Source organism: Labrus mixtus, chromosome 8, assembly GCF_963584025.1.
Source record: "Labrus mixtus chromosome 8, fLabMix1.1, whole genome shotgun sequence".
NCBI lineage: Eukaryota > Metazoa > Chordata > Actinopteri > Labriformes > Labridae > Labrus > Labrus mixtus.
This window is the reverse complement of record NC_083619.1, coordinates 13,913,287-13,940,388: the sequence shown is the minus strand read 5'-3', so window position 1 is coordinate 13,940,388 and position 27,102 is coordinate 13,913,287. Positions and strand designations below refer to the sequence as shown.

Below are 27,102 nucleotides of genomic sequence, written 5' to 3'. Positions count from 1 at the left end.
TGCTAGACAAAGAGTCTACATCTGTTACGTATACAAATCAGTGTCATGTCATCTTTATTGTTTTATAGTGATATACCCAAATAGAAAGGAATTTGTGGGCTGTACCTTCTAGCAGAATATAAGCTACACTGTGTGATGAAGACTTGGCCATTTTGCCACTTTGCCCATGATTGTCAATGATTGTTAATGATTGTGAGATCTTGGTCAGCATGGGTCAGCGATGGTCTGCACTTTGTCAGCCATGTGTGTTATGTTTCTGTGTTGTCTGACCATGGCTGAATAAACCTAAGATGATCCACAGTCTGTTTCAAATTTTCATAATTGTCCATCTACTACAGAAATAACTCCCACCTAACAGTAATGAAGCCAAAACTGATTGGCTGCTGAAACACTTTAATCACTCAACAATAACTTGATCTGTTGGAGCTCATGAAGAGGATGAGATGTAAGGATCCAGAGTTGTAAAGCAAAATACTGCAGGTGTGGTCATCAGTATTCATAATGATCTCTTCCAAGCAGATCTGAACAAGGCTTGAGGAAACAACATGGAGGCCCACGAGGTAGCTCAGATGCACCAGTGCTTTTCCCAGCAGCTCCTGCAGGACCACATTGCTAACTGCAGCCTCCCTTAGCAAAGCCTCATCAGTGTAAGCACGACTTAACTGAGTCCTCCCTTTAGAGTCAGTCTGGGGCGCTGGTTTAGCTCAGTTGGTAGAGTAGGTGGCTAGGCGCCCCATATTTTGAGGCTATAGTCCTCATCAGTTGCAGGTTTGACCCTTGGACGCATGTCTATCACACTCTCACCTCCACACATTTCCTGTCTCTTTTCAGCTGTCATATCAATAAAGGCAAAAAAGCCCAGCAAATAATCTTCAAAAACCTACTTTACTGTCTTTTGAAAAGAACTGTCTTTTGATGTGTTGTGTCCCAGACAGTGGACAGACAGACTTCCCCCAGTCTGACCAGCCTGCTCTGAGAACAAAGCCCCCCATGAGGGGGAGAGAACAAGAAGAAGAAGATGAATAGAAAAAAAGAAGCAGAAGCTACAGCTGCAGTAAGTCATGAAACAAGGTTCCACTCGATGTATTCCTACACAGGGGCATTATGACTGGATTTTAAGTAGTTTTCTTGTCAAGGGCACATTTTGTATTCCATTATTACACTTTGGAGTTGTAATAGTTAGTTCAACCAGCTCAAAAACAAGTCAGAGGAAAGGTTAGACATCTTGGGAATGTACTGTTTAGTGTTTCTGCTCAGAGATAAAATGAGAAATATGACATTAATGTCTGCATGGTAAATAGAAACCACAGACAGTTACATTAGCTTAGCACAAAGACTGGAGGGAAGGGAAGCGTATTTATTTGATTTATTTATTTAGCACACATATAAGAATACAATAAAATAGGATTACAAAAATATAAAAAGTGTGTCAGGTGCAGGTCAAGAAGCCAAAAGGCTTATACAAGGGACCCCACCTCTTAAGAGACAAATAGAAACAAACAAAGAGGTAAGAATAGAGGGTTTTGTTATGGTTTGATAGGGTCATGCTGACTCTTGCACCATGTGACCATTCTTTGCACTAATATTCAAGTTAGCCAGCTGCTGCTGCAGTAGTAGTAGCTTCATATCAACAGTGCAGACCACGTACTGTTAAAAAGAAGTGGATGCAGCCTCCAGTACAACATAGTGAATTATTGTCCCATTTAAAATGAAGATTTAAAAATCTATGTGGTTTTAGGATGTGGTCCTGTAGTAACAAAAACCTGTTACTACAGGGACCTGTTTTACTGTGCTGCGGATCTTTTTTTCATGTTACATCAACCTTTTGATCAGTGGAATAGTTTGACAACATTGGTAGGACCCACATGACAGTAGCATCACAAGAGCTTAACGGGTCTACAACGGGAATATCCTGAGAAAGTGGTTACATTTAATCGTTTTGACCAACTCATTAAGCTTGTTTATTGATGGGATACAGGTGTAGTTCTTTTACTGTGGACAAACCAATGAAATAGATGATAGGTTTATTCTATATAAAGACAGTTGCTTGTTTGACTGTTCATAGAATTTTTGGGCTGAAAAGTAGTCACTGCTATGTTTTAAGACTCCAAGGCTTAAAGGTGCGCTATGGAGATTTGGTAGTGAAGTTTGAAAGTTGGAGAAATGAAACAATTCTAGGCTACATTCCTATTCTATTTTACATTCCTATTCTATTTGATTAATATTTTTATTACTATATTTCTACTGCTATATTGTATATTTTGGAGCAACTGTAACGATCGAATTTCATTCTGGGATTAATAAAGTATTTCTGATTCTGATTCTGATATATTTTCTGAACTGAATACACAAACTTTACTCAAAGAAAAAAATTGGTCCCTGGAACACTGTTCCTGTGGAAAAAAAAAAAGCAGAGAGAGTTACTGTGGGCCCACCACCATAACTTCTCGCAAAATCTTCAATTTTGTTCCAGGGACCAAATTTTCCTCTGAGGACAGTTTGTGTATAGAGTTATGAACATATACCACAGAATCTGTACACTTCTCAAACTTTCACATTTCTCTACCAAAACTCCATAGTGCACCTTTAAAAATGTATTTGAATAATTTTGGACTCAAAAGTTTGCTTGTTCTTCCCTTTGAAATGTTACCACTTCACTCTACTGTGGTATGATGTATGTACTCAGATCGTCCAGATGGTGGCAGTATTCATCTGTATTGAAATAAGAATTTGTTTTATGTTGCTCATCAATGTAGTGGATGCATTTGTTGCTTGGGATTTTTTTCATGAATTCAAATGTAACTTGTAACGTTTGATGAATAAAAATGAAAATGAACCACCTCATTGTTTTGATGCACAATCATTTAAATTTTAGCGCCACATATCAATACTGACAAATGTGACATTTAAATAGTCACAAAAACAATAATAGATGTTCTGTAATGCTGGCTTTGCATTCTATGCGCCTTTAATTGAAACAGTAACTTTAAAATCAAGTCCTGTCTTGAAATGAAAACACATTTTTACCAGCACATGCGTTGAAGATTGATTGCGAGGTTAATTATAGAGGACTATATATATTCTGGAGTAGTAAACAAACAAGACAAGAATGTATGTCATTAAAAATGCTGAGAGATTTTCTTTAAGACAAGTGGAAGTATAAGAGACCAAAGAGCGTCACATTTTGGGAGAAAGTGGGCATGATGTGGTGTTTGTCACCCAATATTTAAACATTAAAACTCTAAATAGAACACAAGACACTTTCTGTTTGATAATCCATCAGGTCTGAGCACAATTTTAAAGAGGAGATGTATATTTGCTTGTCTATTACAACATGTTTTACAGTAATCTGACCATATGCGATTTGACTTATCCAGTGGGTGGGACAGGCATGTGAGTGAGGTAAACCAGAAACTGTGACCATGCAATGTCCTGCCATAAAGGGAGAGAGAGGGAAATGAATGACAGTGAATTTTATGTATTTGTTCTGCATTACTGACATGAAACAAAGCAGGTCTAAACTGGGACTAAAAGGACCTTTGTTATCCATTACAATTGTGCAAGTGATGCACTTGCTGAAGAAACGTTTTGGGAAGTCTTTACTTGCCAAGTTTAAATCTTTTATCCTTTGCACCATTACACTTTTGCCCTATACTGTTTTTTTTTTGTCTGCAAATATGAGTGTGTCCATACCTGGTTGTGTATGAGTTATTATCAGGCTCAAACTCCTTCCTGGTCAATAAGTCTGATCCTGATGTTGAGCAGATGTATATAGTATTAATACTACTGCAAACACATAGATACAATAGATATATATTTTAGACTTCATCTGAGGCTTAAATCCATCATTGGCCTAAGTGGTAATCAAAGTGGTTTAAAGTTAAAATAGTCAAAATTGCTTATTTGCTTTAATGATACTTTGCCTTTACATAGCGGGGACTTCAATTTGCCTTATAGGTCTATTGTATGGAGAACATGATTAAGATATATCTTAATTCTCAGCAGTCAGGTGCAAGATGTCCAACAAGGTCTTGAGATTTAAGGTATTTTAAATCTCAAAGATATTATCTTAATTGACTTAAATTATTAAATTGCGCAATCTATGAAAGACAAGAAGGTAGAAAAAGCTATATTATTAATATTAACAATATGAGACTCAATATTGTAAAATAAAACGTAGGTATTGCGCTATATTGATAGTAAATATGCTCCGTTTTTCAAATGATACTCGTCCTGGAAGTTAAGGGGCAAACAACCCTTATCGTGAACCTTTAGACAAAGTCGAGGTAATGCAGCTCATCGGTAAACACGTCGGTGGTCGATCCTTCTGTTTTATCAATAAACTAAAGAACACGATTTCATCAGAAACGATGTGTCTTCTCTCTTGTTCATATTTCTTATTCATCTTTGTGCGGCTGTACTGAAACAATCTTCATGTTAGGAAGAGGAGGGTAGGTGAGAAGTGAAAACTTTTTGGTCGCTCGAGGTGTCTTGGACGCAGCTGAAAGCCACTTCCTGCCAAATAGTGAGCCCGTCTAATCGTGACTGCATCAGCTACTTCCTGCATTGTTACAGCTCTTAATGAGGATTAAGTTGAAGATGTCATGTTGTAAGGGGCGGCCATTGAGCCTCTTCCACGAGGAACGGGAGAGACAGGTTCCATGGACACTGACCTATCTGTTTGTAGATATGATGCTTTCACCTACAACATCACAAAGTTCAGCCCCATTGAACAAAATTCATTTAAATTAAAGATCACTGCCATGTCGACCTGATATTTATTATAGGCAAGCATATACAGGAGGTGATTATAGTCAGGTGGTCCTGTCATTTGTTCCACCACTGTGAAAATGTAAAGAATGCACATCAAACCTTCCTTTTTCTCTGCAAGTGTGTAATCTCTACGAAGCCAATTTGGTCTTGGTGGGGGGGGGGGGGGGGGGGGGGGGGGGGGGCGAATTATTAGACAAGTTATTGGATATTAATTTGGCTTTCAAGTCATCAAAATATGTAGCCTATGCCTATGTTTTAATCATCACTGGATGCAGTCAAGTAATAGAAAAACAGGTGCTTATTAGACACAGTGAGGAGTCTGGGCCACTTTGGTACAAAATGATTCATCTCTTACATTTTCTGATAGAATTCCATGAAATTCTGTGCAGTCATGGTACCAAAAGGACATGTCTTCATGACTTGATGTTTCTCTGGATCTTATCTTGTTCAAACACTGATCAGAGCTTTTGTGTTTCTCAAATGGCTTGACATCTACTGGACGGAAAGCCCTATAACCTGGAAACTTCATTTTCCATTTTCAGCATTAGTTAGTAGAACTAATTAGGAAGTAAAAGTTGTAACAAGGTTTCCATAGGTGAACCTGCGGAAGGATCATTACCGATAGATCCCTGCACCCGAGGCCGCGTGGCCCCTCGGTGTGGCACCGGATCGAAACTCTCTCCCATTCAATTAGTCAATGTTCGCAGAATGAAACACCTGCTAAACCAATCAAAGCAACCAAACATGGGACATCATGGCGGTATAGCAGCAGTCACGATTAACAACCGACCTGTTTATTACTGACGTTTTAGTGGAAACAAAAAGCTCAACATGGCAGCCATCTTGGTTGTCAACTTTAAAATAAAAAAATCTTAGTTCACAGTCGACAAGAAATTGCATCCACATGCATAATATCTTAACTGAGCTTAAATAAAGTAACTCTGGTAATTGGACATTTGCGATTGATCTGACCTGAATCCGATATCTACCTTGCAAATATGTATAAAAGCATAAGCTCACGACATTTTAAATGATTGAGAATAGCAAAGACATTTATGACTTGTTTGCTAATAATGTCTTCCCCGTCTGCTTTTTATCTATAGCATCACAAGCAGGTTAACTTTATCCAATAATATGTAGAAACTTTGGCAAAAAACACTTTTCCCATGAGGATGAACCCTCATGACCCTGGTGACCCCTGACTTTTTCACAGTAGCACCACTTCTGATCTGACATGTTATTCTTCAAATGTCTAAAGTTTTAGCTGGAGAGTTTTAAAATCGGGTTGTAAATGAATTGTCTTTTTGAACTAGTGATCCTCTGACTTTTTATTTTCTTATTTGACAACTCGTGTCCTTCATCAGGGTCATCATGCGGAATCAACTGCAAGTAACCCTTCACTAAATGTTAATCTAGTTCAACAGATAGTAAATGCAGAATCTGTTTTTGAGGTACAAGAGTTTGGCACCCGGAAACATTTTTGGTTTCTGTTTGTTGTCCAGGTAGTTTAGACCATCCATGTATATGAGATGGCTGATTTTTCGTGCAGGATAAAAGTCCATGTGAAGAACAAAAGAGGCAGGACACATTGGCCCAAATGCTATTTTAAAAAACCCATTGCTATTGGATTCTATTATGCTATGAGAACACATCTTCAGTGTCCTCAGGTGTAGCCGGTCCTGATAGTTTGTTAATATGCAGTAGTTATTAGACCAAAGAAACAATGACTTTTCCCTGGATCCACATGAAGAGGGTCAACATTAACAGAAAGATTTATGATTACCCATTAAGTCCTAACACTTTTTTCTTCTCAAAGCATTGGGCTGGGTGATTATGAGAAGATGGCCTCTTGGTATGGTTTTGATTGCATTTATTTGAGACAATCTGAGGCCTCAGGAGACAGTGTGATGAGAGGGTGGAAAGACCTGATGACACAGCATCTCCTGAGAGGGGTTTTTTGTCATTTAAAGACCAGCAGGATAATGCTGATGAAGCACACACTGATCACACCAATCCCCCTGTTAGGGAACAGAAGCCCCTATACACCCACTTCAATCTTTATGACTATTTCTCTTAGAACAGTATTTCAAACACACGTGTGTGCATGTGTGTGTGTGTGTGCTTTGGGTGTTTGTGGACGACAGAGGATTAGTTAGTTCACAGGGAAGCTTTGAAGGTCTTGTCATGAAAGAGACAGCCAGCTGTATCCTTTATGGAAGCAATACTGCAACTTCTGATGTGTTAACCCTGCCGTGGCTGCTCCACATTCTGAATAGGCTAAGAATCTAACTACAGCTGTTTAATCCCTGAAACGTTAATCCTGTATGTTGAGTGTTCGCTTCAAGTTTTAAGGTGAATTTTTTTTAACTAGGTGGATGCTGAAATGTGTTTTTTTCTGTGAATTAAAAAAAAAAAAAAAAACAGTGTAGTAAGGATGAAATCATGATGCTGGAGTGTGTTTAAGGGGAAATGTTCGATGCCTTTAATTATCACATGTCATTATTGCAATATGTGTTTCTGAGTGTGTGTAAAAGAGTGAGTGTGTGTTGGAGGGGATGTCTGGGCATTCTGGTACATAGACACACTCATGGGTAAGTCTGAGGAGCCCATGGTCCCTGGCATGGTCATCCTGGCTTGGCCCTTGGTGGTCAGTGGCTTACATGATGTGATCCGGTCGCCCTGGTATGCCGAGGTGCGCATGCCCACTAAGAGGACGCAGCGGCTCCATGTGTGTTGAGGCGCATTATTTGGCAACAGACGCGGCAGTGGGGAGGGCCGAAAAAAAAGAGGATATCCCTGGATTTCTAAAAAGCAACGATTTATCGAGGTAAACTGCAGATTTAACATTCCCTGGTCGACCATCGGCGAAGAAGAGGCGACAAAGCGACCGAGTAAGTTGAATAAGGTGAAGCCGAAGTTTTTTTAGTAAGTGGATCGAGGGGAGCCTTTTATTCGGAGTCGTCGAGAGAAGCCAGGTCTTCCTCCACCTATCTGTGACGATAAAGAAGCTGATGGGCTGTTGAAAAGTAACACTTCTCCGCAGAGCCAAAGGTTGAGTGCCGGGGAGGAGAGAAGGAGGGGAGGGGAGACACTTGCCCAGCCAAAAAATGTATTATTTTACGTTTGTGGCATGTGCCAGTTTGTTAACTATGATCCCTGGACATGATGTTGTGCAGTTGAAGTCGTTCAATGAGGTTAGGATTATAACGTAACATCGCCAGCGGCTCTCCGGTGGCAGGCTCAGTCCGTGGGCCGGTCGATGACATTTTTGAGTTCCGACTCGGTTTCTCTCCTCGGGAGGGGACAGAAAGGTAAACAGTCCATGTGAGACTCACACAGTCTCACTTTCATGCCAACAGGATTAAAGTTTTTTGACCCATTTTTTTTTTTTTTTTAACTGGTGATTGTCCCGCATAGGAGTGCAGGCAGGGTCAGCGGTTCGGGCTCGGTTCTGGTCGGTGTGGGTCATGTTCACGAAGCTGTCCGGCACCAGAACTTTTACCACTTTGACTTTCTTCTCCCGACGTGAACGGGTTTTCATGCGAGGTGAAGTGGCTTCGTGGTGTTGTTTTGTGCGATGTAGCTAATGGTTAGCCAGCTAACTAATAACATGCTCACCTCCTCTGAGGCGGGTTCAATAATGAGGGAAAAGCCGGCTAGTTGCACATGCAGGGTGGGCTGGGTTTAGTTTTTAAAGGGCTGAGCGTGGTTTGGATGGTGTACTTGGTGGTGTAACATTAATGGTGTACGCTGCTGCCCGCTTTAAGCCCCTTTGGCACCAGTGTTGGTTCTGCTATCTGGTAGCTAATCTTCCTACTTCTCTCTGTGACAACCGTAGTCTTCCTCCTCTTAAAGCTGAACACACACACACACAAACACACACTGACACACCGCACACACTGACACGCGCTCCCTCTCTCCCAGACAGGCACGCACTCACACATTTCCAGCCACATGAGTTCGGGACAAAGATAGGGCTCAGGATGTCTTTCATTTAACCATTTTTTTTTTTTACGTTCAGTACAGTCTGTTTTTCTTTCAGACACACTAATTATATTTGATGATTTGATGAAGGGAGCTTTTGTTTCTTGTTGTGTCTGGACGTGATCATATGCAGCTTGTAACACGGTGCTGTGAAGGCATGGGCTTATCTCAAAACCTTTATGAAAGACTACAGTGTAGGACTATCAATGAAATAGTGGTTTGGACTTACATTTTTACCATAATAATACTTGTATATTAAATACAGTATGTGATGTCATTGGAGTCTATAAATTGCCTTTCACACTTCTTGTCTAGTTTACAACTTTGGATTTATAGGAAAATAAAAACAACACAAAAAATCGAAGGCTTTAAATTGTTAATGAGTTAATATATTGCCGCCAATGTTGCAGAATTTACAATTTCAGATACATTTTTTTTTATTGTTAGCACCACAACCATGGAGTATTGTTTTATCCAATATTGTGTAATATGTTGTTTTTATTTAATCTCTTAGTTGTTTGGTTCACAAAATGTATAGAAAATTGTCATCTAGCTCAGTTTACCATGGTTTATCCAATGTGGTGTCTATACAGCATGCCAAAATCCCCAAATTGATGTAAAAGCAAGAAAAACTAGAAATTAATGGTTGCTTAAATTCTTTACTACAACAAATGGTTATCAGATTATTGCTTATGAAATTTTTGTCAACTCTTTCTGGAAGCTTTAATCTACTTTTTTTTAAAGTAATGTTTATTGGGATGCTCACTACGTCACCACTTAAGATGAAGTGTGAGTTTCCCTTTTTAGTAGGGAGACTTTATTGTCTCTTTGCAGAGCTCTGGAATGAACCTCTAGTTGTTCATGCAAACAAAGGCCTTGTAAAGTGTTATTTGAATGTTAACAATCTGTTGCATTGTTATTAACCCACTGTGAACATAATACATGTTCCCTTTAGTGACACTGGTCAGAAAATAGGAGAATGCTTTGAAACGAGTTGTACATCCAAAGTAGGATGCAATGGAAGTCCTACACCCCACTGGGACTGTATTAGTATTCAAATTACAGCAGTGTGTCAGAACATGCTCAGAAGTTTCTGCCTTGTTGTTTTTCAGAGAGCACTGTTGCAGTGATCCCTCACAAGACTGATCCAGAGTAGGTGTGGAATCAGCAATTGTTCTGGAAAAGGGTCGTCTGCTTGCCACATTTAAGCTGCTGCACATGATTGCAGGGGTCACAGGGCAGCTGTTTGGTTAGGCCTCATTGACTTCATCTCATATATAGGCAGCTCTTTGCTGTGTAATTGCCATTTCCTGCCCATGCGAAGTCTGCGTTGCAAGTTGATGGATAAACAAGTAGGGATGTAACGATTCACTCAGCCCACGATACAATTCACGATACTGGGTTCACGATACGATTCTCACAAAACGAGACTGAAGACAGTAGTACGAGTTGACAAACCCGCTTGTCAGTGGGGTTTGTCCTTGGTGTCGATTAAATGCTGCGTCATGTTGGTCGTGCTATTTGTGTAGTTCCTTGTCCTCTTGCAATATTTGCACCCAGTTTTTGTCTCGTCTGTTATCTTCTCACTTTCATTTTCTGTCTTGGGGAAGCCAAAATGCTTCCACACCTCCGATTTCAAAAAACGGTGGTGCGTCCTCAATTTCAAAATCTTGCTCTGCAGCTGCCAACCACTTCTGCTCTACAGCTGCCGACGCTCATGATATTGTTGTGATTCCAATGTTGAGTACCAATGTGAACCTTGACTCCTTTTTGAATCGATTTTTAATTGCCTCACGATTAATCTTTACATCCCTATAAACAAGCAATCTAGTGACCCACAGATGTTGACTTTGGTTATGACCTCCTCTAGAATGAAACTGCTCAATTCTTCTACTGTGATCAGACCATGAAGGTTTATGTCTCGAGTTGGTGCTTGTTATTTTGACACAGCTGCATCCAGATGTTCGATAAGAATATATTGCTGGTGCAGCAGTTTCACATGTTGTGCAGTTCCATGGCTGCACAGTGTACTAAAACCCTGTGCAGTTTAGAAATATGTTTCCTCAGGTTGAAGGTCCATCAGTAGGTAAATAAAATGCTGAACACACTGTACATGCAGCCAGACATCGCTGATAGTTGAGAGTTAGTCTGCCAGTCTGAAGGAAGGGGGATTGATTGATTGTCAGTTGACATGATCCGTGAGTGACTAGATAAATATCTGCCTCTAGGAAGTAAGAAACTGTAGATTCAAGTGATTGGCACTCTGATAGTGAGAGCAACATGATACTAGATCAACAAGTATGCGTATTCTTTACTGGTGAAAGCCCCACTCACCAACAGTCAAGAACCTGCACAGGACTAAGTGGTAATGTAGTAAATGTGATTTAATTACACTGCAGATGTCAAGAGTTGGAGTGATTAAACTGTTGGTAAAAATGCCTTCAAGTTTATTACCATTATGACATGATGTTATTAAGCAACTATAAGATTTTGTTTGCATGGATTGGTTCTGGTTCATAGAGTTTTTCACTCTTTAAACCTTTTTTCCAGTGTTGTGTTACATTTGATTTGATATTCAGGCCTACAAACTAAAACAATGATATGATGTAGTCTCTAAAGCACAAATATGAAACATTCAGACACATTTAGAAGATTACTTTCAGTTTAGACTCATCAGTAAATTTGGAGTATGTTAATGTTTTCTTTTAGTTTCCCCTAATATATCATATCTCAGCTTAATGCTCAGTGGTTTAGTCATAAAATTAAAAACAAAAAATATGTGTATATGTGACACGCACACTAAAGAGCTGCAGAGTGGCCATGACTTAGTGTGATATGACAACTTCAATCAACTTTAAAGCAGAACTGAAAGTAAAGAAAACATGTTACGTGCTCGGCAAGTGAGCCATTTACTGTATACCTTTCGTACAGAAATGTCATCTACTTCTACAACGGAAATACCATTAGCATGCTGGGAACGACTTAAGATGAATAAAAACGTGTTTTTTTCTCGCAAAGACAACAAACCATATTCCTCTTTCAAAACAGATCTTTTTTTTGCGAATTGTGTGTTTGAATTTTTGAAAGTGATTTTGACACTTTTGAGTTCATGGTAAAGTATTGTTCAGATAAAAGGATGCATTAAAAAAAGAAGACATCCAAATACAACAGTGTCCCATCAAACTATGACCACTGCACACTGTACAATACAAACTGCACAATGTGGTTAACTGCTGTTTCAGGATTTACATTTGAGTGTTTATCAGGATTTTATTGTTCAATGAGATAATTATGCCATGAAACATTCACACCACACATGCAGACTGAAAGTTGTTAAAAATAAAACTCTCTCTTTATATCTGGGCCATTGAATAGTCTGCTAACTTGGTTGTGAGCTTTGTTTACGTAGAAATTATTTGTTCATCATCAGGTGTGTAAAGTTAAGTTTTCTTTCTTTTTTTTTGATGCCATCAGAGGCTTTGCACTGGTTGCATGTGATGTGGAGGTCTTGGATGGGTGGGGGTTTGATGATCCACCATGTGTGTGCGTTTGGCGTGTGTGTGGGCTCGGCAGAGATGTGTGTAAAGTGCCATGGAGATGTAATGTGAAACCCGTCAGCCATTCAGACCCTTGCTTCATAGACAGGGTCAGTGTAAGTTTGGGGGGTTGGTGTTCCTGTGTCTAACTCTTCAGCATCATTTCACAGCTTTATGCATCACAATTTATAATTAGCCCCCCCACCCCCCACCATCTTAAACACATACACACTCACGCACGCACACATACACGCACACAAATACACACACACACGCTGTATAATGGCCGTCAATGTAACGTCTGCTCCGGCACCTGAAGAGTTAAAAACTAGCTTCAGCTTCTCTCTCAGTCACACACACACACACACACACACACACACACACACACACACACACACACACACACACACACACAGTGACAGAGTCATACACACACTAGCAAACCGGTTTATACCGGTTCTCAGGAAAAGTGCTTTGTGTGTCCCACTGAATCCTGGGAAGGGTCATGTCATGTGTGTCTCAGTGATGTCAGAGTATATAAAAAAAACTTAGTCAGCTCAGTGTTATCAGATGGCTGCCCTGCATGCTGTATTGTGATGCTGTATGTATGTTTTATAGTTCCATCATGGATACACTGTGTGTCCTATGCTTGGCCGCCATCAACATTCTGAGAACAGGAAGGGGCTGGAGTGTGTACAGTGTGCCTCAGAGAAGTAGTAGTATGTAGGGGTTAATTGTAGGCCCACACAAAAATCATACCTTCCTGTAGTGCTTCGCTGGGAAGACTGGGGGTCTCCACAGCCTTGGCAGGACTGGTCTTGATTCTGAAACATAGGACATGCCTGTGCATAAGGACACGACAGCACTGTGTTTCTACTTTGTCATCGTACAGTTAGCAACAATCTCAGCCTATGTCTTTGAATCAGACTTGCATTTTATGTTTGAGATTGTGTGACCTTTGAGGCCAGGCTCTTTCCTGAAGAATTTGTCATGGGCTAGCAAGTGTTTGCCTTTAACGCATGTGATGTTTTCATGGGTGCACAATGATACGCTGGTTTTGATATTTTTGTTCATAAGACACGACAATCCCTTTCATCACATTCTTAAGCTGGTTTGTCATGACAGTATCACAGATGTGTATTGATCCGTAAAATGAATGATGAACTACTTTGTCTTTCCAGCAGTTGAGGACATTGGCAATTTTGGAGTCTGTTAGGGCCTAAGGCAAAAAGGGGGGGTGTCCCAGGGGGGCCCCTCCAAACAGAGTTCCTCCCATGCCGTGACCTCCAGTCTTGAAAAATGAAGCCAATGCGGAAGTGCACAATCCTGCACTCCGTCGAGTGTCCGCTTGGGGCCGGCTCCAGGAACACCAGAAGTCACATACTGTACACACAATATGCAAAGAAAAAGCCAGTTTTTATAGCATAAATAAACATGTTTACAGCCTGGTACAGAAAACTAAATAGGTCTGATTGGTTATTGTCATCACTGGCACACACTGTACAGGGGTGAGCTTTTTTTTTTTTTAAACCGCTGATTTTGAAAATGATACGCGTTATCCATAATTACGCTTGTAGCTGACATGATTGACAGGTGGGCACGATGTAACGGTTTGTCAGGAGGCTTAAAACCCACCTCAGCACCGGCTCTCAGCCTGTCTTTAGGTTGACTGAACGTTAGGCTGAGACAGCATTTCCAGCATGACGGCTGCCGATGAGCCTCTGGAGCCCCCTGCACTTACAGATGGCTGACGTCACTCTTTGTCCATTAATATTTACAGTCTATGGTTCATCCCCATTATGTTATAAATAATCTGACACCAAGACATTTTTTTTAGCAGAAGTTATGTTATTAAAGTGTCTCTTGTCCATATTTAGGGCTAGACAAGCATCATTCAGTCATTTACTATTGTAAGAGTGAGTACTGTCGTATGGGGCCACGTTAGGGAGGTTTCCTACTGTCAAAGTTGCACAAACGGCGTGATAAACTAGGGCTGAAAGAACAAATCGATAGAAAGTGTTGGCAACATATTTGATTGATCAACTGCATATCTGAGCTGCTTCCGCTGAACAGGTGAATCTGCCAACTGCAGGCTGCAAACACACAACATTCAATTCAAGTTGTCCTGAGTTCTGTCTCATGGTGTCAGGTTACACACACACACACACACACACACACACACACACACACACACACACACACACACACACACACACACACACACACACACAGGCATCGCAAAGATAGTAAAAGCAAAACAGTTAAAAAGTCACGGGTAACTAACTCTCACTCATTTGGATCTAATTTGTGTTGTGATGTGATTTACAGTAATAGCACCGTATTATTTAAAAAAAACACATTTTTGAATGAAGCATCAGTGAACCAGAACAATGTCTGAAGTATTTCTAAAATATATGCTATATGCTATATGATTAGAGAGTGGTTGTGGTTACCAGATATTACTGATTTATCAATAGTATGGTTGAATAACCTATAATAGTGCACGTCTTATGTTATTGCACAGGATAATAAAGGCTTGAGGTCTTTAATACATAAATGCATCTTTATCCTCTCATATGGAAAGTGCATTAGAAGCGGGCACACAACAGTCTAACTGGCCATTATCAAACCCATAAAAGTAAAGATGTATTGACCCATGTGGTCTACCATCTCTCTGTCTCCTCTTCTGTTTCTGACCTGACACTGTGGGATTCAGAGCAGCCACTGTAGTGGTAATGCGTGTGTGTCTGTGGACTGCGTACTGGTGCAAATCTGTGACAGGACGAGCTGCTGTGTCTCTCGCTCTTAACTCCTACAGCTGGCATGACATCTGAAGGTATGGCATTTCTTGTATGCTACGGCAGATATCAGTCTGTAATGGATCTGGGGCTCTTTTGTGCCTGACTAAACAAAATGAATATTGTACACAAGCTGGAGTCTTTATAAAATAATTAAAACTTATTTCAACACATATCAATTAATACTTGGATTCATGGGTCGTCATGATACTTAACAGAACTCAGGCTCCAGTTAATTTTGGATTTCCTCCGAGTCCACGTCAACTGTCATTTATTTGACATGTTCTTCAGGGTGTTTGATGTCTCACTACAGGCTTTTTTGTTGTTGAGACCATGAGACCAAAATACCTTGTTTCTACTCTGAAGTGGCATTGAGAACTTACTGAGTTCCCCATCTCAGTTTTCCCTCATTTTGGTTTGTGGTTTTGAGTGAAATGTGGATAATTAGATGTTTTGGAATGATACTTGAGTCATCATTGTCCTCCTGTGACCTCCAACATGTTTTGTCTGGGGGCCATTTTAGTCACACTGTCTCCCTTACAGCTTATTCAAGGTCATTTTCTGTCTATAGTTCACAATCCACCATTCTTTGAGAATACTGGGTTACTTCAGTTTTTATGGGGCATTTGCTTTGTAATATATATAGGATAAAAATACCTTCACGACAATCAAATAGATTGCAGACGCTGATGATCATGAGTTGCTTACACATTGCCAGAGGTTTCTTAGTAATTTCAAATGAACAGCTTTTAGTCTGATCGGACACAGGTGCTGTCACAATAGGGGTGTGACGAGATCCTGCACCATGGGTTCTGGTGATGATTATGATGATCATTGACTTGTCATTTTTCTTCAAAGTAGTGTTAAAGTATCGTCTTGTTCTTATGAACCCCTCATCTTCCAAATAAACGGACATTTAAAGGGTCCCAGTAGACTTTTCTCGTAACTAAACAAAAGTTTTGTATTCAGTCAGCATTACTTTCGAATGCAATGTGCCATCTGATAAGCCTTCCCCTGACAAACTAACCCTAACCCTCGAAGAACCTTTCCCTCCCTCTTGAAACATTTTCAAAATATATAGAAGTATTTTAGATCTAGGGTTTTTTACATCATGGATGTAAAACAAGAACTGGATAGAGCTTTGCAGACAGGACTGTTGAAAGAAAGTTGCTCACTGTTGCGCAAACCAAGAAGTTAGACTTCCCTTATGGGCATCATCCCCTTCCCATTAGCATTGTGTGGCAGGAGCATTTAGTCATTCAAATGAACACGGTCTCCAAAGTGTCCCTACATATTCATTATGTTGAGGATGTACAGTACCTCTGGATTTGGCTGCTTATAGATATTACTTTTAGAGTCAGTGGCTAAAAGATGTCAAATAAGGACATGTTCTTACTTGAAAACAAAGGTACAGGTTTACAACGGTGAAAGAGATGAACACAGTTTACGTCCATCACACAATCTGGTTCTGTGTACACAAGTTCTAGTCTTTGTTTACAAACAGCTAAACATGGACTTCAAGTATCATCAGTATTTTAAATTGAAGTCACTCTACAATCCCCTTTACCACATTCAAATAATATATGTTTTAATACACTGACGGACATTTAAGTTGATTTCATCTATTCCATTTTCAACCATTTTAACTAGTTTACCTTACAAAAAAGTTACAGTTTTGACAAAACACTCAGCATAAGCCTGCATGCTTAGAAATCTCTGTAGAGAAATGTAACTGTTAAAGTGGTGCCAGCTTTGTTTTAAATGTTTGGATGTTTTGATTAAATGTAATTTGATTATGTATAGAAAGCTTAAATGAATGCATTTCTGTATCTTGTGGGATTTGACCTGTAACTTTAATCAGGCCTTCATTTATTACAGTAAAGATATGACATCCTTTTCTTCCTTCATCTGCAGGGGATGTCTGAGGAGGCTGTTCGCCAGACACGCAGCCAGAAGAGGGCGCTGGAGAGGGAGGCTGCTCCCCAGTCTATAGAATCAACCAATGATGACAATGAAAGCAAAAAGCCTAAATTGGACTCATCTGAATGTACAATACCAGCACAAAGTAAACCTACATCTGAACCTGTACCTGCACAGGATGATAAAAGCCTTCCTAGAGATGGCTCAGCAGAGCCGGAGAAGGAGCTGCCAAAGGAGCAGAGCAAGTCTCCGTTACCTTTAGTGTTACCTCTGGTCTCTCAGCCAGTGAAGGATGATCAGAAGCGGACCCAGAGACAGCACACAGATGAACCCAGCTCAGACTCACGGACTGATAGCAGTGACAGAGCTGGCAAAGCCAGGACAGAGTCGGCTGGCGATACAAGGAGCAGAGTTCGATTGTTGGAGTCGAAGGTGGCCAGTGGCATGCTGGCTGCAGGAGAAGTGAAGGCCACCATCAAAGTGGAAGTTCAGACAGGAGAGCAGCCTGTGGACATGAGCACTTCCAGAGGGTGAGAAGCCCTTAAGAGTAAACTTTTCTCTGCCAAGACAATTGTATCAAGTGCCTGTGAGAAAGAAAAGGATTGAAAGTCGAGAAACTTTATGTGCACAGAAGTTATCTTGTTTATGTGAATCAATGCAGGCTTCTCAATGACTTTTTGTTTAGAGAGGTGTAAAAGAGCACGCATGACATTTAAATCTGACTGAATGAGTTAGTTTTATGATTGTGATGTTTGTGTTGCTTTGTGTTTAGAGGAACAGGGTGGGAGTTTTTTTTTTTCTTTAGTCCCCAGAGTTGAACTTTTATCTTCTAGTCTACCTCCATTTTCCCCCCACTCACCACCTGAACCCTAAAAACTCCTCTCACACAAAATGAAGCCGTGTGTCACAAACCGGTTCCAGCCGGTTGTTGCCATGGTTTCCACAGTGGAAGGAACAGTGAGGGGAGGGAAAGGGAGGGGGGGGGGGGGAGTAAGTGTGTCACGTGATGATGACTTGGAGGTCATGTGACTTCTTTGGAAAAGTAGAGATTAATCCACAGGAAGTGATGATGGCGCTAAGCCCTGAAGAGAGAGTTACACACACACACACACACACACACACACACACACACACACACACACACACAGATATCAGAAGAATGACTAGGAGAGGTCGACCTCATGTTGTTAAATGTTGACTATAACTACTCGTTCTGTGATTCATAGAAATACATGATCTGTGTAATAACAGGGAGGGATCCCTTTTCGAGGAACATTACACTTGTTCCTCAGTTTTTTTTGAAGCCCCTAGTCAAAGAATTTAGGTCAACCACTCTCACACGTAGCTGGCAGTTGAACTAGTCGCTTTGCAGGAGAAGCTATACGTGTGCATAATCATGTAGAAAGAAGAGAGGGTTGAGCCAAATAGACTCCAAGATTCCCATGATGCTTTAATGTCCTCATCGTGCTTGAATAGAGTATGTAGCTAATACAGGTCGTCCAAGAATAAGTCTCAAACTCATATTTTGCCTATCTCAATGGGAAACATGCATTCTTGAACAGTGATTGTATCGTAACTCCTTTATCAGAGCTTGAAGTCCCACCTTGCTCCTCCTTAGCATTTAGTCTGCTGTTGGTATTGCATCAACCTGAAGAGAAGCTGTGTGGAGTGAATCTGTCTTGACTTGCAGGGATTTTATAGGAACTGATTAACCCACTATCAGAAATTGTAGTTCAGTTTGCAGATGATACTAATGGATACTAATATTTGAGCGATTGGAGGTTAGTACTCTATCGACCTCAAACAGCTGTAACACTAATGTTTTCACCGTTACCAATCTGTCTGTGTTTTTGGGAGAATGTTTTTAAACATGCAAGGTGGCATTTAGAGCCTGAAGATGTCCATTTTTTATATTCTTAAGTTTAATTAAGACCTTAATCAAACTGAAACATACAATTTGTGACAATGAAAGGGTAAACCTGGATGTTAAAGTTGGTAAAAACTCATTGTAGCTGAAGAGAACATATATACAGTATATTCTTTTATATACTAACATTTCATTTGATTTTTCATTTTGGCACATCTGATGTAAAGCTGTTTTTTGATTCCTTGTCTGGCTTGTGTCCAGCAGTGTAAAAAGGGAGAAGCGCCCTCCATCCCCTGAAGATGATGATGTCATTATCTTGTCAGATAACGACTCCCCAAGTCCTCCAATGAACGGCTTGAGCCATTTTAAGGAGCTCGACACAGCCCTGCTAATGGTGAGACACGCCTACAATTAGCTGAAAGTCATGCTACTTTTTTTCCTGCCAGGGATCCAGAGAACATGACCTTTTTTAACTTTTAAATGCGGACATTGCAAGGTGGTTCAGTTGCAACATGATAGCCTCGAAAACTAAAATGGGTGAGCAGATAAGGGTTAAACATCCCACTGTAGTAGATTCCATATTGGCCAGTTAAGGCTCCATTATTGAACAATTTTGTTAATAGGAATAGTTGTGTCTTTTATAATTTGTGTTGTTATGATCTGTACGTACAGAAGAACAGCCCAGAAGAGAGGGAGCGCATCATTAAGCAGCTGAAGGAGGAGCTGAGACTGGAGGAGGCTAAGCTGGTGTTACTGAAGAAACTCCGCCAGAGCCAGATACAGAGAGACACGCTCCAAAAGGTAAATAGTCATTAAAGAGCCCATATTATGCCCTTTTTGGGGTTCATATATTTAATCTATGTTCCTACTTTTGTACGTTCACAATAGATAAAGTCCGTAAAAAGTGTCTGTTTTCATGTACTGCTCCTTCTTGCTCCCTCTACGCTCTGAGTCCGTCAGCTACGCTCTGCTGAGCCCACACTGTTAGACCCCACGTGGGCCAAGTCTGCTCTGAGTGGTCTTCCGATCCGCTCTGTCGTTATTGGTCAGTTGCTCAGCACGCGTCTCGGAAATTTCAACATGAGCTGCAGGGCTTGCCACAACGAGCCAATGGGCTTAGATCAGTGATCTCACACTGACAATGACGTTGGACTGACACATTTTTTATCGAGGGGGGCTAGAACCGAGCGTTACATGCGGCTAATGCTACAGCTAACAGGAGGACGCAGGAGAAGTCGCGTTTCCGTGGACTTTGAATTTTTGCACATAGATGTGCCTAAACATGCACAGGACACTTGGAAAACACACTAAAGAGCATATAAAACCAGAAAAAGCATAATATGGGACCTTTAATGGAAATCAACCAAAGCCAACCAATAGTCACAAAACAGGCACACAACAAGTATTCTTTTTGTTATGACCTCGTATGACCCTCGTGTTCTGGGTGAGCCAATCACAAGAGGACAGCTTGGGAGTACTTTTATCAATGCACCCAAAATGTATTGCAAGCACACTTAGATGAAATAATTCAGATCACATTAAGAGGTGACCTGGGTGTTTGACCCAAAATCTAACGCGTGTTTGCCAAAGTGTTCAGGGCCAAATTGAAGGTCTGACTACTATTGGTAACCAGGGCAACTATTTGCCAAACAGCCAAGGCAAACAGCCTGTCTGTTTGTGTGTCATCTGTTAGAGTTGGGCATGCTCCAAATTAAAGGACTAATCACTTCCTGTATTGATTACGTAGAGGACCATATTTTTTGTGTGCAAATCTGGAGCGATCCCATACACTTAAGAGCAAAGACAGCGCCTATGGATATAGGGGTTGCAACCCGTGTGCAGTTCTTCACAGTTTACAATGATACAGTGCTGAGAGGATGCAAGGGTTTTGTGGAGAACAGTGTCTTAAAAGACTTGTAAATGTTCACTGTTAACAGGGACCCCAGTCTGCAGTGCATTTCATACACTTAACAGATAAACCGCAGAACTGTAACACCGATTTCACTTCATAATCAAATAAAGTTTATGACACTTCTGTCTGTAATCATCCTGTCCCTTTTTTTTAGCTTTTGTATTTACTGTGTTGCTCTCTCTGCTATAAGCCCATACAACAGATTTTGGTTAATGTATTTTATGATGAAAATAATGTACCTGTTATAGTTGGAAAGTGAGATTGATCTCATGTGGTTAGTGGAGACTAATTTCATAGCAAGGTGCGAACAGATTGACTTGGAGCTGTCCACTTGTGACTGGATCCATGTACAAGGTATGTTAACATCATGTGTAAACAGGCGTTATCTTAATCGTCTTTCTCCTTCTTTAGCCCTCCACTCTGTCTGATTCGTCTGCTCCCCCTCCTCTAATTCGTGGAACAGTTACAAGCAATAAAGGCTCCCAGCAGGTAAATGCTCTATTATCACACCTGCTGTCAGGCAGGACATCAGTGCAACAATACATTTTTTATAGGAGTTTATACTGTTTTTAATGGGGGGGTTTTGTCAGCAGATAATGACTGCAAGGAGTTCTGGGACAGTCATCCCTCCGCCACTGGTAAGAGGAGGACAGCAGATGTCATCCAAACATGGCTCACAGATCATAATGCCGCCTCTGGTGAGAGGGGCACAGGTGAGTCATGGGGAAATGTTATTAATGTATGCCAATATTTTTATAAAGCCTTTTTTTAGTTTAAAAGATTTCTTTATTTGTCCAACAACAGCGTAAGCAGTACCATTGAACTGCTATCTTTCAGAGATGTTAGAGACAAACAGCAGGGGAAGAATTGCACTTAAAATAGACTTATTATGTCTCTTTGCACCTCTCTCTCTTTGTCTGTGCCCTTGGCCTTGGTGCTTTTGATGTCCCTCCCTTGTCCAACACTACCTGTCTGTGATGCCCCTACGTGTGATGCCCCTCTGTGTCATCCCTCTCATTGTCCTGGTTAGCCCATCTCTGTATCTCCACAGCAGATCCAGGCTCTCCGTCAGCAACAGCAGCAGCAGTTGGCTGCCTCTGGAGGCTCAGGCTCAGGACCCCCTCCTCTGCTGGTGGGCCCAAAGACCTCTGCCCCTGCAGGCCAGGGCCATAGAGGAATGGTCCAGCCAGGCCTGATAAGAGTTGGCAGTAGTGCTACCACCCTGGTCAGTATGACCTTTATGTTAATCAAACCACAAAAGCACATACAAATTGTTCACCCAGGGTGAAAACAAAAACCACAAAATGACTATAGGTACCTTTGATTGGCCTTCATATAAATTGTGTCCAGTTAAATTAGTTTGGTTCTCTCTTTATCAAATATTTAAAACTATAATATAATATTTCGTATACCGTAATATAGGCTGTAGGTAAGGTAAGATAACAGTTATTTTAGAAGCCCCGCAGGTAGGTCACGAGGTTGTTAGAGCACAGCCACCGAGTAAAGATTACCGACTAGATTTGTTTTAACCTCTGTAGTAGAAATGAGTCACTATACACGCAGACTCATAGTTTGTTTACTATTTGCATCGGCTTTGGAAGAGAAGACAGCGGCCGCGTAGACGTAGGAGGAGGGTTCACTCCTCTGTATGTAGCTGTATACGGTCATGTAGCCCACATATTGTTGTACTTGGTTAGTGAAGAAAACGTAACCTTAAGGAGACAGAGACAGTTATGTTTGTATAAGGAACCGAAAGCAAATGGTTCAACACATACCTTGTTTTTGTTTCAATAATTAACGTTAATAACCGCGATAGTTGTAACTTTGAAAATAACATTGTTCTTACAGTTTATTATTTAGTAGGTAAGGATATTGGGTAAATCTAGCTCATCATAAAAACCCTACCTAATTAGTTCACCAAGTTTCCGGGCGTGTTTAAACCGAAGACTGTAAATGTTAAGGTTTAAACTGTTGATCGACAGGTACAGGTGCACCATGCAGGTAGAAGTTAGCATACTGAAGATAAGCTTCAGGTACAGGTGAACCGTGCAGGTAGAAGTTAGCATACTGAAGATAAGCTTCAGGTACAGGTGCACCGTGCAGGTAGAAGTTAGCATACTGAAGATAAGCTTCAGCTAACCGTTGTCCGCCTGAGTTTAGCTAGTATAGGTCAAACACTTATCACGACCTTAACTTTTAATAAATATGACCCAGTTACCCATTACAAACTTTTTTTCCGGAGAACTGGCGGACCAAACGTAACGGTAACTTCATGTCATGTAAAATAAAGTATGAATGAATCATGTAATGGCGACACGGGTCCGTGAATGATCGAGTCCCGATAAGATGCTGTTTCTTAATTTGAGGATTTATAAAAAAAGAACATTTGAATAGTCTCACAATGGCTGATAATTTGTCTTTTATCATTCAACACTTTGCAATTAACAGTAATTCAACACCAGCTGCTCCCTGGTCACTTTAGATTTCCTCAAACAAGTCAAAAATGTCTGACTTGTGTCGTTTCTTTTTTTCTTTGCTTGTTTCTAAGGGCTCACCATCTAGTTTGAAGGGATCCTCCTCAGGAAGCAGTGGCCTGTCTATGGTTAGCGTAAATGACTCTCCAGCAAGCCGACAAGCTGCAGCTAAACTTGCTCTGCGGAAACAATTAGAGAAGACTCTCCTTGAGATTCCCCCTCCCAAGCCACCCGCCCCAGAGTTTAACTTCCTGCCCTCTGCGGCCAACAATGAGTTCATCTACCTGGTGGGGCTCGAGGAAGTGGTACAGAATCTATTGGACACAATCCACAGAGGTGTGTAGGACGTCTTCTTCCATCTTCTGATGGCTTCGTCGTTTGTACGTTGTACAGGTTAACAGGGTTATGAGGGTTAGTCGTAACATTCTCTAGGTCCAGCTTCTGAAGTGAGAGGAGTGGCTACCTTCATTTACGATAGTCATTTTATATTTTGAGGTATGTACTGCTGGTGACATCTATTTGGGCTTACAATCAGAGTAATGGCTATTTTAGTTAAATAACCATTTAAAATAATAATATAGTCCAATTTAGCCATGGAGAAAACATTTATCAGTTAAGGCCCTTGTTGGTACTCATAGGTGTTGGATCTTTTTCAGACAAGGTCTAGAAATTGTCCAGCCAATTTTCAAAGATTTTAAATATATGTGTAACTTTGTCTGTCAATTTCTGTGTCTCTGGGTTTCCCATCTCTCTCCACACAGGAAAGACAGGCGGTGCACTGTCCAAGGCCAGTGTCAAAGATCCTTTAATCTGCACCCAGTGCCACACTGACTTCACCTGCCGCTGGAGGCAGGACAAGACAAAAGTTCTCTGTGAACACTGCATGTCATCCAATCAGAAAAAGGCTTTGAAAGCTGAACATACCAATAGGCTGAAGGCGGCGTTTGTCAAAGCACTTCAACAAGAGCAGGAAATAGAGCAGCGTATAATTCAGCAGACATCCTCAACGGTTTCCCACAGTAGCTCTTCGTCCTCGTCTTTATCATCACTGAAAGCAGAGCAGCTGGTGTCTCAGCAGCTGAGGCAGGCTCAGGCTAGAGCGGCCTCCCTCCAACACCACCACCAGGCCAATCGAGGCACCAACATTCTTCACCATCACTCCATCAAGCAGGTTAGAATCTCTTAATTTCATTACTTGAAACGCCCGTTCAGAGACACTACAGTTTTGACTCAAAGCCTCTTTATGCGTCTTTACTCCACTCAGAGCTCCCAGGGCCAGCGGTCCCATGGTATCTCATCGTTAGGGGTGAGGGGGGTCCCCCACTCCTTCTCTTCCTCATCCCAGCTGCAGAGTGCGGTGGCGGCCGCAGCTTTGGTCAGCCGGCCAGGTAAGCATGCCCATCTTTCCCACCGCTCTGTCCAGAGTTCAAAGGTGAGCAGCAGTGGGATCGGCGGCAGCAGGAATGTCAGCGGAGGTAGTTCTTCATCCACTGCATGGAAGAAGCAGAGCAACAGCAACACAGGTAGACTTACATTAACACCAGCTCGACTCTGGCGACTGAAACCTGCTCTTTTTCAAATTCCTGTCTGGTCCAAAAGCAGTCCTTGAATATCCTTGTGCCAACCCATATCACACCTTCCTGATCCGTCCCTCAGTTTGGTGCTTTATTAGGTCACTACTTTACCTTTGAGTAGAAATGTTGTCATTTTTTTCTTTGTGTCAGTCTGGTCTTTGTTGGATCATGGGTGCCTATATATTCTGGGGCTCTGTCGAATCATGCTGCTTTTTTCATTCAACTGAAAATACATCAAACTGGCAGAACAAAGCTCCTTCCGCACCTTTATCCGGCTGCTCTTTCTTATGTCCACAGGAGTCACTATGGCCTACGTGAACCCAAGCCTGACAGGTCACAAGACGTCAGCCACCGTCGACGCTCGTCAGAGGGAGTACCTGCTGGACATGATCCCCTCCCGCTCGTCAATCTCGCAGACTGCAAACACATGGAAATAATGTACACAGTACCTTGCTATTCATTCATTGGTTTTGTACAGGTTCTTCAGCTTAGATTTATTGGCCAACAGCTACCCCCGGAGGACTGTTAAACAAATACAATCTCCTGAAGTGAGGGAACGTTCCTTCCTTACATTTGTTATGACTGTTGTTTAAGTTTTCTTATATCCTGTTGTTTATTTTGAATTTTACTGTTTTCTCATAACTGTGCTGAAACATTTTGATTTGAGTGGGTATAAAAAAAATCTAATACTTGAAGGGACTGCCCCTGGGAACTGTGACAGTCCTCTTGACTGGGTGGTTAAATAATGTTGTTTTAAGAGTTTGCATTGAGTGCTTTGAATTTTTAAATTTAAAAAAAAAGTACTCTGTTCAGGTCTTATGCGCTCTTTTTGCCATTATGTTGGTCAAACTGACCCAACATTTGACACTTGAATGCTTATAGTAATACCCAAGAGTTCAAAATTAACAAAACACAATTATAAATCAAAACAAATGTTTTCAGTTCCTCATCCCTCTAGTTATGTTAGGTTTGATCTTTGTTGTATTTACAGTAAGTTATTTTTGATTTTTCATTGATGTTTAAAATCATCTGATACCGTTCACAAATGAAGGGTTTATTTAGCTTTTTTCCCTTGTTTAACAGCATGCCAACCTTGAACCCCTCTATTCGTTTTGCACCTCAGCTGAGAAAGCATGGTGTCTTTGCTTAATTCACCTGTAATAGCCATTTGTAATTTGCTTATTTTATATCAATGTTAAGATTATTTTGAGTGTCAGGTCAACTCTGAGAAAAAGCTAATTCTGAGGAACAGAATTTGCCAGGCTGAAGCCAGAAATCTTGGCTCGGATTTATTCAACCATAATCCCTGCAATATGTAAACATAATTAGTCCAGAATCAGTCCTGAAAAAACACACCAGATGGCACCAGACCATCTTCATCCATATCCTCGTGTCATTTCTCTTCTTTCCCTGCAATGTGCAAACATGTTTAAATTTATTTGGTTTACTTTTTTCCTATCTCCTAAAGAAATAATAAAAAACTATACATTTTAACCGCTTGTTTTAATTTATTATGTGTTAAGAATGCAATCTTGGGGTGAAACTAAGTGGATATGCTTTATTAGTGCTCTAGCTTTCTCATTGGATTAGCTAACTTTGTGTTTTTGTATTTTGGCAAATATAAAACAGTGAAGTTATATTATGTGGAGTTTGTCAGATCAGTATCATTTATTCTTCACTCAGTGAAGTGTGAAGGTCCAAATTAAAGAGGCTGGAGGAAATAAGACACATAAGCATGAAATACAGGGTGAATAATTTAAACAAAAAGGCTAGTCTGGAAAAAGTGAAATTTGACAAGTGAGATGGAAACAGGAAAGGCAGGTTGGTAGGATCACAAATCATTGGGGAAGAACACTAATGATAAAGTTAACAGTACATTTTGTAACACAGCCAGAGGTTAAACAGCTGTGTGTGACCATCTCAGAAGCAGCTGTCCCATATGTTCAAGTCCAAATAACGTGAGAAAACAAATGTCTCTAATGGCAAAGACAATTCATGGTGAAAAAAAAATCAATCCCAAGCAAATTTAGATATATTATAAGAATAATTAGGTTGTATGTTTCATTTAGTAAAAACGATAAAACAGCTTGTTCTTGGTTCTTGAAAACGACCTTTCCAGCGCCATAAGGTGCAAAAACAGGTCTCATGGTCTCACCCAGACTGGTGGGGGCGGTAAATTACCACAGAAGCTTTTCTGAACCAAAGAGGAAGAATTCGTTTTGTGAAAATGTACAGAGACCTCACGATCCTGGAAAAAAATCTTC

At 40.8% G+C, this 27,102-nt stretch overlaps 2 protein-coding genes across 13 annotated transcripts in view; one reads left to right on the top strand and one right to left on the bottom strand.

The window, feature by feature from the left end:
• LOC132979046 (midnolin-like) overlaps positions 1 to 27,102 on the bottom strand; it is a 53,056-nt gene that overhangs the window by 6,035 nt on the left and 19,919 nt on the right. The window lies entirely within an intron of this gene.
• LOC132979045 (transcriptional repressor p66 alpha-like) lies at positions 7,454 to 26,332 on the top strand. Of its 12 annotated transcripts, none has more exons than XM_061044499.1 (11): positions 7,454 to 7,600; positions 17,006 to 17,541; positions 19,140 to 19,272; positions 19,551 to 19,679; positions 21,202 to 21,279; positions 21,381 to 21,503; positions 21,821 to 22,015; positions 23,339 to 23,600; positions 24,026 to 24,435; positions 24,529 to 24,787; positions 25,136 to 26,332. In XM_061044499.1, exons 2-11 carry the CDS (start codon positions 17,009 to 17,011, stop codon positions 25,273 to 25,275), a joined length of 2,262 nt encoding a protein of 753 aa, XP_060900482.1. In that variant the 5' UTR covers positions 7,454 to 7,600; positions 17,006 to 17,008; the 3' UTR covers positions 25,276 to 26,332. The 12 variants fall into 12 exon arrangements, with proteins under 12 accessions (XP_060900482.1, XP_060900491.1, XP_060900480.1 ...); XM_061044508.1 differs by having other exon boundaries at positions 7,498 to 7,664; positions 24,529 to 24,652; XM_061044497.1 differs by having other exon boundaries at positions 7,498 to 7,678.

Bases quoted from the DNA above. Each gene is read 5' to 3' on its own strand.
- LOC132979045 (XM_061044499.1), top strand. From the start codon at position 17,009: ATGTCTGAGGAGGCTGTTCGCCAGACACGCAGCCAGAAGAGGGCGCTG. The intron at 21,280-21,380 runs GTAAATGCTCTA...GGGTTTTGTCAG, and splicing joins GCAATAAAGGCTCCCAGCAG to CAGATAATGACTGCAAGGAG. The intron at 23,601-24,025 runs GTGTGTAGGACG...CTCTCCACACAG, and splicing joins ATTGGACACAATCCACAGAG to GAAAGACAGGCGGTGCACTG.